Here is a 14,660-nt window from a genome sequence, read left to right as displayed (position 1 = left end):
TAATTCCTCAATGAGTAATAGGGCATCATCACCAGCATCATGTTTTAATTCAGAAATCTCTTACATGTTCAACTGAAAAATTCAGCTTTTTCCAAACAGGTACGATATGCCCAAGCAGACTGAGCTGATCCAGCTTGCATACCATAATTGCCAGATGGAAAGTTAATTCCAAGTTTCTTTATTGTTTGTCTAAACTGACAATTAAATATTTTAGATTTTTTTAAGCTATAATGTTGTGTCTGGTCAGACCAAGCTAGGTATGATAATTATCACCACCCTAACCACATACCAATGGTGTCTTTAAGGTAGCGATGTCCAACAAGTTTGAGGTACTCCTCTATGGCTTTGGTCGCCAGTGTGTTCTCCCTGAAGATGAGATGCTCTCTGTCCATGAATCGATCCACCTCACATAATGCCATGTCCGAAAGAAAATCCTGCACAACAAACACAAGTCCTCTCAAACCTAGTGCCGTAACTTGTGCCCAACACATTTAAAATGATAAACAGCTTAGACTTTATGATCTGCTTAGAGATTTCAGGTGTAGAAGTTTATCAAAAACAAAAGGAAGACTAATCTGATTTCCAAAAATTATCCTCTCAACTCATTTCCAGAAAACCCAACGAGTCTTTGAAGAGCTGAGGTAATTACCCCTGCTACTATCTATTTCTGAAACTCAAAATGGTGCAAAGTTTAGGAGGAAGTGCACTCACGGACCTTGGCCTTGCCGGTGCTCTGTAGGATGTGCACCAGAGCGCAGGCCACTTCCTCCTTGCTCTTCACGCTCAACAGTGGCTCCAGGACAGCACAGAGAGTGCGATAATTATTCGTCACATACTCTGCAAACTCCTTATACAGCTCCATGGGCAAGATACTCATAGTCTGATAGCGCGATTTGAGCCTCAGTGAGGCATTAATGACCTTTCCACTGCCCACACCTCCACCCTTTGCAAGGACACTGGGCTGGATGACTGGGTACCACTGTTCCACAAACTGACGACCTGTGATGCTCGAGATGGGAATGCTGACCAAGCCGAGATATGTGCTTTTCTCCTGTCAAAAACACACATCCTCAATCAGTACAGCGCAACAGTACAACTATGATACTTATCCATTACAACGCTGCCAAATAAAATACATTTGTATCAGCATATTAATACTATCCATAAATAAAAATATTAGAATTATGTTTTGTCATAACTCAGACCTTGCGTCTCTTCTTGTCCGTCTCCTTGTACAGGTGCAGGCGCAGGCTTCGGATAGCCGGGAGGTTGTTGAACTCGAAGTGCTCACCCCAGAACACCGTGTCTGTTCGAGGCTTGCTGGTGGTGCGCGCGTACAGCATGTCATCCAGGCACAACTCGCAGTAGTAGCGCTTTTTAGGTGGAAGATCCCGCGCCTCGATAATCCACAATTTAAGAACATTGTCCACCCGACGACTGTTATCCTGCATCATTTAGTCAAAATGACCAAAACATAAGATAAAGCTTGTGTAAACTGCACTTATTACATATTCTGTATACCACTTATCCGGTGTATAGGGTTGGCGGGGCCTGGCGTCTATCCCAGGAGACTTAGGGCATGAGGTGGGGTACACCCTGAACAGGGTACCAATCCGTCATAGGGCATACCCACATGAACAAATACTGACATTATGGACAATTTGGGAATTGGCAATTAACCTGATCTGCGATACCCGGAGGAAACCCACCAAGCACAAGGAAAACATGTGCACAGACCAGAGGTAGGAATGGAACCCCGACCATGGAGATGCGACCACCGATTATTAAATTTGACTCCTTTTTGTACCTTGCCTGTCTGGGATGCCACAAAGAAAACTTTCCCTTACTGACCAGTTTATGCTATTAATTTAATAGCAAGAAAAACACTTGATTATAGACAAATTATTTGTGGTTTAAATTATTATTTTTTAAGGAAAGGGGTCTACTACAGCAACTATGATTGCATGTGCGACCAAAAGAGTTTAGCATTCACTCAGTGTCCAGCTGTTGCCACATTCCTAGTTTAAATGCAACACATCAGGCAGCTCTTTTTAATGAGACTCAGCTAAAGCTGCCAACTCATGCTTGGCTTGTTCTGAGGTATTTCAAGTGCACCTACATAACCATAACAAAGGCTAATAAAGGACAATACAAAGCTATCGACTATAGCACTTTGTTTAAATCTATGCGGCATCAATATTCTGGAATAATCTAGGATATTATGGAAATTACCCATAATTTACACCTATTGCTAAAGCGTCTTTAGGGTCATTCAAGGTTCAGCATGACTAATTTTATCAGACTACAGTCTTTACTCAGCAAGAACCATAATAATCACACTGGCTAATGAGTCCTAGCCCCAATTCTCTTTTCAATAAATGTAGCAAACAGCTGCGCGAAATCAAATCACTTTTCTAACAGATGAGTTAATTAGCTGCTATACTGTCATCGCAACCTTCTTTGCTATTTAAATTTTAAGCGGTGTTGATACCAAGAAGTTCATTTTTCTTTTCCCTGAAAAAATCGTTCATTCTGAGGTGCATTAGTCCTGCTAGGAGTTACAGTGTGTTACATCAGAGGTTTTATTCCTCTTGCTGCAGGGAAGGCAGGTGTGAATTTTTCACCAGTGGCAATTTTACCAAGTTCACGTCTGTACGGTGGAGAGCTTGTTACTTATTACCGCTTATTTACGTTTGCATTTACAAATTATAAAGTGTACTATTTGGTAACTTCATTAAAAAGTTTGTTAATGTTAATGCCATAAGTTTTATTATATTTATTATTTAAATATTAATAATATTTTGGATAATAACTGGTGGGAAACAACTGCCCACTCCCATCCCCCATTTTGATCAAAAGTCTTAAGACACCCCTAATTTCTTCCTCTTTGCTTCCAAAGGGCAGACTCTCTTTTATTTTTAATGCAGTCTTGAGGAAAAGTACCCCAGGCTTCCTGCAGGATGAGTTTTTGGCCTGTACTTGACTAGCTTTAGTGACTGATGAATCAGTAAAGATTAAAATCATCTATCTTAAGGCATGAACAGGTGAGAAACAGGTGGAGATGATGACAGATGATCAGGCCGGTGGTGATGCTGAATGCTGAGTGGTTGGAACAGACGAAAGGGGAAATACTGTAAGGTTGCAGCTCATGTTGTTACAGTACAAGCAATTTTTAAATTGATGTTCTACAATTTCATTCATGAAGAAATAAGGGGCGGCTCAAGACTTTTTCACAGTACTGTACGCATAACCACATTCATTATCTCATTGATGTTTATGGTTGGTTAATATCACTCTGATAGTCAGGATAGAGTAAGACCATCCCTTTAAATGAAACCGCATGGCCTATGTGCTCTTTTTGACTGCCCCTTTGACAGGTGGCTGTGACATTTACACACATAGTCCTCAGATTGTAGGCCACTTCACAACACTCCCGCAGGTTAAGACGCTGTCACACTGAACCATGTTCCCACCATGTCCTCAAAATTTGGGTGAACGTAATAAGAACTTGGAAAAACTGGTAAGGATGAAATATTGTCTCCCCTGACATTAAGCTGCCACGCTTTTTAAAAAAATGTTTTTAAGAAAGCCTAGTGAGGATGTAGAAAGAACTTAATAAGGCTATAGTACCGAGAGCATTGACCAGTTAATGGCGAAAGTAACCTCACTGGTGACTTAACCGGCATACTACAAGCATGGGACCGACAGGAAAGATTGAATGGCATCCAGACTGAGTCGTCTTTAGGATGTCACTGCGATGTCAATGAAGTTCTCACAATGACCTCTCCAGGCTATGACCATGGTACTGTAGGTCCATGCCATATTGTAGAAGACTGCATTAAGTTCATATTGTGCTTCTCTTGTGCTTAGCATGTTTAAGTTGTCGAAGTGTGACACGCTTGTATAGCACAAATTCTGTTTTCATAAACCTTTTCAAATATTTAATTTACCTACATTTCATTGTCTTACCAGTAAGTTGACAACATCATGCGTGTAGTCAAAAGTAGTATGAAGCACCATGATAAAACAAAACTTGCCATGTTTAACCTTCTTAGGTAAAGCTATATAGTTATTAACAGTTAAGCATTTTAAGCTCTTCATCATTCAGTCCCAGGATTTCTTTTGTCACTAAACCTTTACAAAGTGTTGTTTTTTTTCTTGTCTCTTTTATCCTATGGGTTGCCACATCGGATCATCTGATCTGCAAGATCCGGCACACATCTTATGCCAGAGGCCCCTCCTGGCGCAACCTTCTATTCTTTCACCTGCACTTACGGCTGGCACTGCATGCAGTTGTAGGGGGTGTAGGGTTAAGGGTCTTGCCCAAACATCCAGCAGTGGACACTGTGGCCTCGCACCTCCAGGGTTGAAGGTTTGAGTCCCACCTTCAGGTCTGTGTGCGTGTGGAGTTCACATGTTCTCCCCGTGCTTAGCATGTTTCCTCCAGGTACCTTGGCTGCTCGCTCCAATCCAAAGGCATGCTAAGGATTAGGCTCAATGACATGTCCAAATTGTGTGAAAGTGTGTCTATGATTTCATGCTTGTGTGCCCTGCAAAAGATTGGCATCCTGTCCTGGATGTACCCCACCTAGTGCACCCAAGTCCCCTAGGATAGACTCCAGGCCTCCCGCGACCCTGTACAGGATGAGTAGTATAGAGAGTGAGAGAATAATCATAGCTTGTATAGTCCACAGACTTGACTGCTGTACAGTACATATGAGGAAAACCCTTCTTTTGCTTTGCCCTGGTGCTTAAAGGCAGCTGTTGATAGTAAAAGAAATTTATAGCCTCCCATTTAGCACTGTGAAAACTCCACTTCCTCCACCATTCACTTGGACTCTACTAACAACCTAATAGCATATGTAAAATATAAAGCATTAGAATTATATAACAACACACAATAACACATATCTAGGATACATTTCACAGTTGGACTCGGTTGTAGAGCCTGAGAGCCAGCCACCCACGTATCCTACCTTGTTGGGCTTAACAGCTCGCTGCAGGTTCTCAATCCACTTGTCCCGCTCGGCAGCCGATCGACAGGCGAAACACTTCGTGCCTGAAGCTGTTGTTACCTAAAGACCACACACATACATACACACATGGCAAAAGGTCTTGTTTACAGCGCCTTGCATAAGTATTGGCCTCCTGGTTGCGTTTTCTCATTTATCCGTGGCCATTGACGCTTGGTGTGCCGCTTCCTCTAGGCTGAATCATGGTTGTCTCATATTTGTTCGTGTTTTTTTTTTTTTTTTTCTTTAATAGCTCTCTTACGGTGCTCTGTGGGATGTTTTATGCTTAGAGTTATTTTTAACTAAATAACTAAACCATGATGGTACATTTCCAGAATTCTCTTCTGGCCTTGTTGTGAAATCTCAACTTGGTCTCTATGACGCTGTTAGTTTAAGTAGCTTTCTAAGAAACAAACTCCAGGAACAGCAACAAGGAGGTGGATACTTATGCAATCACGACTTTTACGATTAATATTTGTCGGTAATATCAAATCTATATGGATTATTTAATATTACCGTCAATTTGGTGTCAATCCATGACTCATAGCTTCAAAAGCAAAATGTCTCTCTCTTTCTCTCTCTCTCTCTCTCTAGCAACCAAAAACACACACATACATACCTCGAAACAGTACTCCTGGCCGAGGATGCTGGAGTGGACGGGCTTGATGATGGCATCCTCGTCCAGCGTGAGGTCCAGCGCCTCGGCCGCGCTGCTCGGCGACAGCAAAGACTCGTGGGAATGCGACTCCTTGAAGCTCTGCATCAGACGTGTCCTGCAGCAAGAGAGCCGTAAAAAAGAAAGACTAATAACACTGCTATAACCATTAAACAGTTAATGGTTCCCCTTGTGTTCATCATGGTGTGATGTTGCTGCTTCTTATTGTGCATTAAATCTTAGTGCCTGAATGAGCAGAACTGTCAAACAATAGTTCGTGATCGTCTTGGACATGGCTCAAGGCCAGTGGCGTCGTTAGGACCGATCATTCCGGGATTTAGCCGCGGAATATTTCCGCCTAGAGGTGGAGGTGTTTCAAAGTAAAACATCAGACAGAGTTAGAGAGTTACAGACAGGAACTTTACTTGCACTCAGCATCCGAGGGAGGGGAGGGGAAGGAATTAAGCGCAGCACACAAAGCTAGACGGCGCGAGCGACCAGACTTCAAGTTCTAAAAAAAGACCGTCCTTCTGGGCTATTTCAAGACAAAAAAATCAAGGGATACTGACTGGCAGGTCAAGTTGGAGGTCTGTCGCTCCCTTAGATTACATGAGTCAAAGCAGGCTTTGACCAGGCATTACCATCAATGGAAAAAAAATAAGCATGAAGCGACAGAAAAATGAGAAATGCCAGCTTTAGAGAGAGAGATTATACGGTGGTGGCCAAAAGTATTAAAACAACACATGCCATGTACAGTATTATAGTTCTCCCTCTTCACAAAACTGGTGATGTCATTAATTAGTTCTCGCCTATCTGGTGAATCTCTGCACATCAGGGCTCTACAACGCCAGTCCTGGAAGGCCACACTGTTTGGTGATTTCTCTTTTCAAACCCAGCTGATTCAACTGATCTGTTAATTACCAGGTTCAGTGGGTGTATTAAGGTGTTGGCGAAATACAAACTGTCCTGGACACCGGCCCTCCAGGAATGGAGTTACAGATCCCGGCTGTACATGATGTTCAGGAAGTAATCAAGCAGGCATGGATCGAGTGAGCGACACCTGAGTACTGCAGACGTCGGAGTCTTTTTTTTATTTTTTACTATATGCGCAGCTACAGTGAATCCAGCAGGTTTTCATACAGGACTTCATACAATGATCTTGATGGTTATTATTCAAAAAATATATATAAAAAATATATATTTATTATATTGTATATAGACCTCCCAAACCTACTAAAGTTAAAATTTCTACAAACAAACAAACAAAAAAAAATCTAAAGCTAGAAGCACCCCACCGTGACTTCAAATATGAACTAAAGGCCTCGGGTAGCAAGCCTTCATAAAAGAGAGATCAAACGATTGAATTGAGGTAAAACTGAAATTCCACCAAAACAAGTAAAGAAAAAACTAACTTTTTATTCCTTATATTTTCTAGTTGAAAATCAGAGAATTCTCAGTCCCTCATACTTTATAGCGCTTTATTCTGTGTACAGGGTCGCGGGGAGCCTGGAGCCTATCCCAGTAGACTTAGGGCATGACACGGGGGTAGAGCCTAGACAAGGGTGCCAAACCATCACAGGGCACACACAATCATTCTCAAGCAACAGGTAAGTTGGGAATGTCAATTAGCCTAATCTGCATGTCTTTGGACTTTGGAAACTGGAGTAGCCAGAGGAAGAACATGCAAACTACATGCACACAGAGGTGGGAATCAAACCTGGCCAGGAATCGGACCTGGACCCAAAATGTATTTTTTTTTCTCTTGCTTTTACCCTCTTATTTAACTGTAACTTTAAAAAAAAAATGCCTAATTGTCAGGGTCAGTCAACGTTAGCTAAACATCGAGCCATGTACTGGGTTAGTCAAACCACCAAAAAATGTATGTCTGTACTGCAATTATATGGACATTTAAAAATATTTACAATTGCATTAATCATTTGAATACGTTTCAATATTCAAGTTCTTTTTAACAGTACAGTTTCACTGGAACTCATCTATGAATTTATAGAAGAATATATTCATGTAGGCAGAACTGTCGCCTTGCTGTTCCAGGATCCGGGTTCAATTGCAAGCCAGGTTCGATTCCCTCCTCTGTGTTCATGGAGTTCGTATATTCTTCCCATGCTTAGTGAGTTTTCTTCCGGGTACTCCGGTTTCCTCCCACAGTCCAAAGACCTGCAGGTTAGGCTAATTGGCGTTTCCAAAATTGCCCATATTGTGTGATTGAGTGTATTTGTGTGTGTGCCCTGCGATGGATTGGAACCCTGTCCAGGGTGTACCCCCACTTTGTGCCCTAAGTCACCCCCACTTTGTGCCCTAAGTGGTATATATATTGTGTATTTTTCTTAGAATTTTATATATTATTTAATAGTATAACTAATGCTGGTAATTCAAGACATTTCAGAGCGATAAGACAACGATATAGAAATTTTGAATATAAATTTATTTCTATATATTTTTTACTGAATCATTGAGTATAGAAAATTTGTACCCGCCCCACGAGCAATATGACAGCGTGAACTCCAACCGTACTGGTATATGGCTAGGAACTCATCCATTATAATGAACTTCAACAGGCTTGAAGGAGCTTAGGGATAAAGCCCCCGGCTCTGCCGTATGACAGGCAGATGTCACGCACTAGCGGAGGAGACCAGGAAATGAGCACCACTCCAGCACAACACAGCCTGTCGTGTCAATTAGGGTGAGAAACCTTGAATCGACTCGGGCTAAAATTCAAGTGAGGTGAGGATTTGAATATAAAACTATCCTTTTTACATTGTGGTGCATTTTGATTTCTTTAGCCTGCATCATCCATTATTTATACTTGTTTCATAGATATGTCTTGTACGTTGAGAAATGTTACATTACTGTGTAGTTCGCACTTTATACAGCATGGTGGTGCTGACAATAAAGATCTACTGTACCTGATTAAACATACATAGTCTTAATATATTTGCAAATAAATATCTTTATTGGAAATGTTTGGTACTGCAGTCACTTTTTAATAATAATAATAATAATAATAATAATAATAATACCAAATCTCTGCGTATGTCCATGGTTTTTATAGTCTAAATGTAGATTCACAATGAGGATTACATTATTTTTCCTATCACTACTGCCAGTGTAAATGCCTTCCCAGTGGGCATACAGACCACCTAGGCTCATCTGTAGGAGGTCTTTAAAACTCAAGACCTCCTTAAAGGGCTTTAGAACACACTGACGGAAATAAGATTTCTAATAACTGATTACTCAGGGGCGGCTTAGTGGTAAGCACTGTTGCCTTGCACCTCCAGGTCCTGGGTTCCATTTCCCCATTGAGTCTGTGCACATGGAGTTTGCATGGTGGGTTCCCTCCCACAGTCCAAAGACATGCTGATTAGGCTAATTGGTGTTCAAATAATTCGCCCCGTAGTGTGTGTGAATGTGGACTGGAGGTCATACAAAATATGAATAAATACAAAGTTTACCATTGGCCTCCATGGTCCCTGGTTGACCTGCAGAGATTCCTAGATGGATGGAATTATTCAGGAAAGATGCCCTTAAGAGGATTTCAGTATGAGTCCTATTCGTGCTCCCTCGGCTACTGTATGTTTGGTTGTGTTATGTACTGTATGTGTGTTTGTGTGTATGTGTAAAATTATGCATGCCTACCTTTCCTGGTCAGCACTGCGGAATCGTGGGAGAATCATGTGGCGAAAGCTTCCGGTGCGATCAAGTTTGGGCTGGCTCTTGGCTCGCTTGATTGAGCTTTTCAGACGGCGGCTAAGAAAACTCTAAAAACACACAAGCAAAGAGTTTAGATTAACATGACACAATTTAAAAGAGAGAAAAGTGGAAATTAGAAGTAATGTAGAAGTTGATACTGGGTTCTAATGGCTTAAGCACTATATATCTGTACTATCTGTACAGTGATTTATTGCGATGTCAAAAAGAAGCAGGTGACATTTGAAGTCTTCAGATAGTATGCGTCTGGTTCTGCAGGATGCTCAGAAAACATAGCAGTCAATTTTCTTATAAAACTGCACAAATTGTACCTGAGACTAAAAGCATTGTTATATACTGTCAATATTTGGTATGAACACAATTATTTATTCTTCAACACAGCCTAAACTCTCTTAGGCAAGCTTTCTTGTAATTTCTTTTGTTTTTCTTGAAACAGTGGTCGCCGAACCGCCAGGGTGAATGGTTCGATTCTCGTCCCTGTTCCGTGTGCATGGAGTTTGCTTGTTCTTCCGGTTCTTGATGGGTTTCCTCCAGGTACTCCTCCCATAGTCCAAAGACATGCAGGTTAGGCTGATTGGCGTTCTCAAATTGCGTGTGAATGACAAATGGGTGTCGAGCTGGCAACCCGACCCCTTAAGTAACTGCCTTAGAAATTACGGCTATATCTGAAAGCACATAGACGGACCAAAATACCAAAAAGTGGTGGCTCGAATGGCTAAGGTGAAGGATTACTGATCGGAATGTTGGGGGTTCAAGCCCCAGCACAACCACTGTTGAGTCCTAGAGTAAAGCCCTTAACCCTGTCTACTCCAGGTGCACTGTATCCTGGCTGACCTTGTGTTCTGACTCCAGCCTCCTAACTGGGATATAATAAAAAAATTTTCAATGTGCTATAAGGTACATGGGGGCCAGGGGTGGCTCGGTGGTTAAGGTGTTGAACTGCAGACCAGGAGGTCCCTGACGCCTCCGGGTCGCCACTGCACTGTAGGACCCTTCAGCACGGCCATTCACCCCAAAGTGCTTAAACACAAGCGGTTATCGAGCAGGCAACCAGACCCAATAAAAAATAGCTGCCACAGAAACAGGAGATGTACATTCGCCGCCCGAATGCAAGATCTGGGCTTTGGCGGGGCCAGTCCAGGACTGATATGGTATTTATGTACAGTATGCTTTAATGCATTGGCACGGTGTGACTACTGTATGTATATTAAAAAATACAAGAGCCCGGCTCTTTGAAAGCAAAATATGAAGGAATAAGGGGGCTGAGAAATTTTGAACAGTCCTGTAAATAGGAGCATTTTTCTATTTTATAAGTGATTTGTGAAACAATGGTGTTAATGGACCACATAAAGTAATTCTGGCACATTATCTGGATGAAAAATGCACACAGTTTCAGAATTTTAATATGAATTTCGGTACCCTCTCATGCAATTATACAAGTAATAAAAGGCTTTTCGTTTCTTTTCGTTAAGCTTTTGAATCTCAGATGGTTTGACATTTAGGACAGAAGGGGGAAGCAGCATGGAAAGACATAGTCTGAGATTTTATACAGGGTTTCTCTGATAATAAAGATTAACACTGAGGCGAAATCATTTATTTTAAAGATACACGGCTTCTAACTGGCAAGCTGAAGTTACTAGTGACCATGTCAGTGCTTGACACTTGAGAAATGCACAGCTACAGTATGTGGTGATGGTTAGGAAATATTCAGGCACTGATTTACTAACCTCCCACATAAAAATAGCTTTTTCTACTGTGTGCAAAAATGTGTCCGCGATCCAGATGATTTACACAGAATATTAATATGACTCATGTGAAGTGAAACGTGTAAATGATCTTTTTGTGTCATCGTAATAGATGTGGTGAGTTAAGATATCAAACAGATTTCTCCAAAAAAACAAAAACAAAAAAAAGCTGTTAAAAAAAAAAAAATATATATATATATATATATATATAAGGTTTATAGCAAAATAAAATAATGCCCCAAAATAAGTAAATGAAGGTATGTGTTAAAGAAAGCCTTTTTAAAGTTTCTATTTTGGCATTAAACTGCATGAATATGTATTTTATTTATCCATCTTTACACAATTATTCACACCCTATTACCTATTCCGTAATTTAGTGTAGTCAGTCCACCCACTGGCATGGGACTGGGAGGTGAGAGGAAACCAGAGAATCTTCAGGAAACCCACACAGACATTGGGCTCAAGATAGAACCGAGATCACCGGAGCGATGAAAAACAACTTTGCTGAGGTTAAACTTTAACAGAGTTTTAAAACTCATTTTAGTATACAGAGACTTTTTTCTTGGCCTTTGTACCTCGCCAAATCAAATAATTTGAGCTGGAAGATCTGGCACAGGTTTTACACAAAGTCCCTTACTTTTCCCAGCCAGGCTTGGGACCACAAACAGGCTGGGTTGCATGGGGGTTGGGGGTGGGGGGGTGGAGTAGGGTTAAGGGTCTTGCCCAAGGACCCAGTGGCGAGGCTTGAACCCTCCAACTCTCTGATCAGGAACCCAGCGCCTCATTCGCCTTTTAAGATACAAAGACTATACCGAGATATTCTGATAATCAAGTAAAACTTACAGAACAGTATAAAACTGTCTGCATGTCACAGAACTTTCAAGGTGCTAAATTATTCTACTTGCATTGACTTTCCTTTTGCATTTTACACTTTTCACAGAAGATCACCAAATCACATGCTTATAAGGACAAACATGCAAAACTGGGAAGCACATTATGTCGGGAGGCACAGTATATCAGAAAGCCATAATCATCTTGTAAGTCCTGTTACTGCATCGAATTGCATGTATTGCGGGAACGGGTATTATCTTGTCTCCATGTCATGTTACACACACATACACATAGACACACACAGACATAATGCACCTTAAGTAAATCAGAATCTCAGTCTTTTATTGTCGTATTAAACCACATTAAGCAAAATACAAACACTGCTGCTGTGTAACAAAAAAGAACAGCAGTGTGTAGACCTTTTTTATGATCAGATTGGAATAAAACAAGTAAAAGAAGTAAAACAAATATTAGATTTTATAGGATAAATATTCATCACTTATTTCTTTATTGCTGATCATTTTAATTGATTTGTTTACAGGGAATCTCTTATTCTCATTTGAACTCACGTAACCTGGTTGAGTGAAATTGCACTTCAAGGTTGAATATGACACTAGAGGTGTTTTTCTTCCTTTTTTTTTATCTATAAATGACCACTAGATAGCACTGGAGATGAACATAATAGTCACTGCTGCTGTTTCTGTCTTGGTGACTCATACTCAGATTCTGCCTACACTCTCGCTCTCTCTCTCTCTCTCTCTGTCTTGAGCACTTATATAGATATTGTACACCCACTCTAACCCCCCCTCTCACTCTCTTTTTCTCTCTATCTCTGTATCAAAAAAAAAAAAAAACACTGCGGTTCGGCTTTGCGTGTTTAAAAGCACCTGCTATCTACTAATTTCCACCGCCTCTACTTAAAGTCATGCAGGTGTCAGCTATAATTACTGTACCTAGAACACCGACTAAACACGGCTGTCGAAAAACGCAACCCCACAAACTCAGCAAATGAGTTTATTGACCCTATTCAAGTGTGTTTATTAAATAGAGCATGCATTTCACAACATTTTTTTCAATGGTTAGAATTGATTTTACCTTTAAAGCCTGAGAAAATATTAAGAAAAATGATCCGGGAAGTTGCACATGCAGGTGTTTTTCTCCGTTACAGAGTTTAGATACTTTCAACTTCTAGAATAGATTTCCCCATCTGACGCAATCATGCATTAAATCTAAATTTTGAGTTGAATTCGTACGCATTGCTAGTCGCGTTTGCGGATTATATTTCACATCTTATCTCATACATACAAACTTAAACCCACACTAGGAGTGTCAACCTCATTGTTTTTTTTTCATGAATTAGTCCAAATAATCTAGGCCTTGAAAGTAACAAGGGCTAACAGAAATAACGTGTTAATTTTTGTGCCTCATAAAGTGTTTTTCTCAAATGTTGAAAATAGACTATACAACTCATACAGGTTTCTCTCTACAAAGAACATTCATTAGTTTCGCATCTCTCTCCACGCTCCATCAAGTTTTCCCCACACTGAGAACAACATTCTAGGGTGTAGAATCAATCACTGAATTACAATAAAGTCCAAATCCCTGCATGAGTCTAATTCTTCTTTTAGACTCAGGTCTGACTTGCATCTAATGCAGTGGATTGGTGTTGATTTTAATCTGAATTTTCTCCCTGTGAAATGCGAGCCGACATGTGGTGTAAAGTGGCAGTCGCTATGCTACTGGTCCGCTGTGAATTCTAGTGTGGAAATGTTGAGTACAGGGTACTATGGGCTTTTCTATACACTATTAGTTTTTGCATGTTCACAGTGCCAAATGCAACAAGGCAGAGGGTAGTGTTTGGCCTGTGCCCCTAAATTTTGTAACCTGGGCTTATTGATCTGGTCCCAACCCCTATCTCTGCATAATAATTCACCCAGACTTATCTAAACAGCCTTTCTATAGTCATCTACCTGGCTCTGCTACTTTACCTCTCTATAGTTATTTACCTCGCCCCACCCCCTTGTCTCTTTACAAAAATCCAGCAGGCTCCACCTACTTAATCTCTCTAAAGTCATCTACCTGGTCCCGTCCTCTTATCTCTCCATAAATAGTCATGCACTCCAAGTTACCCCCCCCATCTCTCTATGTAAAATTCCTGTGGTGCCATCTAATTTAACTCGCCTAGCCACCCAGCCCCACCTACTTAATCTCTCTGAAGTCATCTACCTGGCCCCATCCCTTCATTTCTCTACAAAAATCCCACCTGGCCTTACATACTCAGTCTCTCTAAGGTCTTTCAACTGCAGCTGCCCCCTCATGTCTCCATAATAGTCCTGGTCCAACCTACCCAATCTCACCATACACTACCACCCTGATTTCCACATACAGTTGTAATTCACCTGGCTCCACTACTTCCCTTACCATAGTCATTGATCTGAGCCCTCACCATCAGCTCTCTAAACTCATCCATCTGGCCTCACCCATTCCTTGCTCTATAGTCATTTACCTAGTCCTGCACATTTATCTCTCTGGAGCAGGGGTAGGCAAGTTTGGTCCTTCAGAGTTCAGCTCCAACCCTAATCAAACAAGTCTTCAGGATTACTAAGGCTTCAAGCAGGTATGTTTTTTTAGGGAAGCTGAAATCCCGAGATTTCCTAGACTCATCCACCTAGTCCCATAGTCTTTGATCTC

The 14,660-nt window shown here is 41.1% G+C and overlaps 1 protein-coding gene across 5 annotated transcripts in view; it reads right to left on the bottom strand.

Moving 5' to 3' along the window:
• syngap1a (synaptic Ras GTPase activating protein 1a) overlaps positions 1–14,660 on the bottom strand; it is a 158,367-nt gene that overhangs the window by 36,235 nt on the left and 107,472 nt on the right. For all 5 annotated transcript variants that reach the window (XM_053482427.1, XM_053482443.1, XM_053482435.1 and 2 more), the window contains 6 exons: positions 9,322–9,443; positions 5,632–5,785; positions 4,977–5,075; positions 1,206–1,445; positions 716–1,051; positions 290–434 (listed from right to left, as the gene is read on the bottom strand). In XM_053482427.1, coding sequence (XP_053338402.1) covers positions 290–434; positions 716–1,051; positions 1,206–1,445; positions 4,977–5,075; positions 5,632–5,785; positions 9,322–9,443 — 1,096 coding nt within the window. The remainder of the gene's footprint in view (positions 1–289; positions 435–715; positions 1,052–1,205; positions 1,446–4,976; positions 5,076–5,631; positions 5,786–9,321; positions 9,444–14,660) is intronic.

This window comes from Clarias gariepinus, chromosome 2, assembly GCF_024256425.1.
Source record: "Clarias gariepinus isolate MV-2021 ecotype Netherlands chromosome 2, CGAR_prim_01v2, whole genome shotgun sequence".
Classification (NCBI taxonomy): domain Eukaryota; kingdom Metazoa; phylum Chordata; class Actinopteri; order Siluriformes; family Clariidae; genus Clarias; species Clarias gariepinus.
The sequence above is the reverse complement of the archived record's forward strand: the minus strand, read 5'-3'. Positions and strand labels throughout refer to the sequence as shown.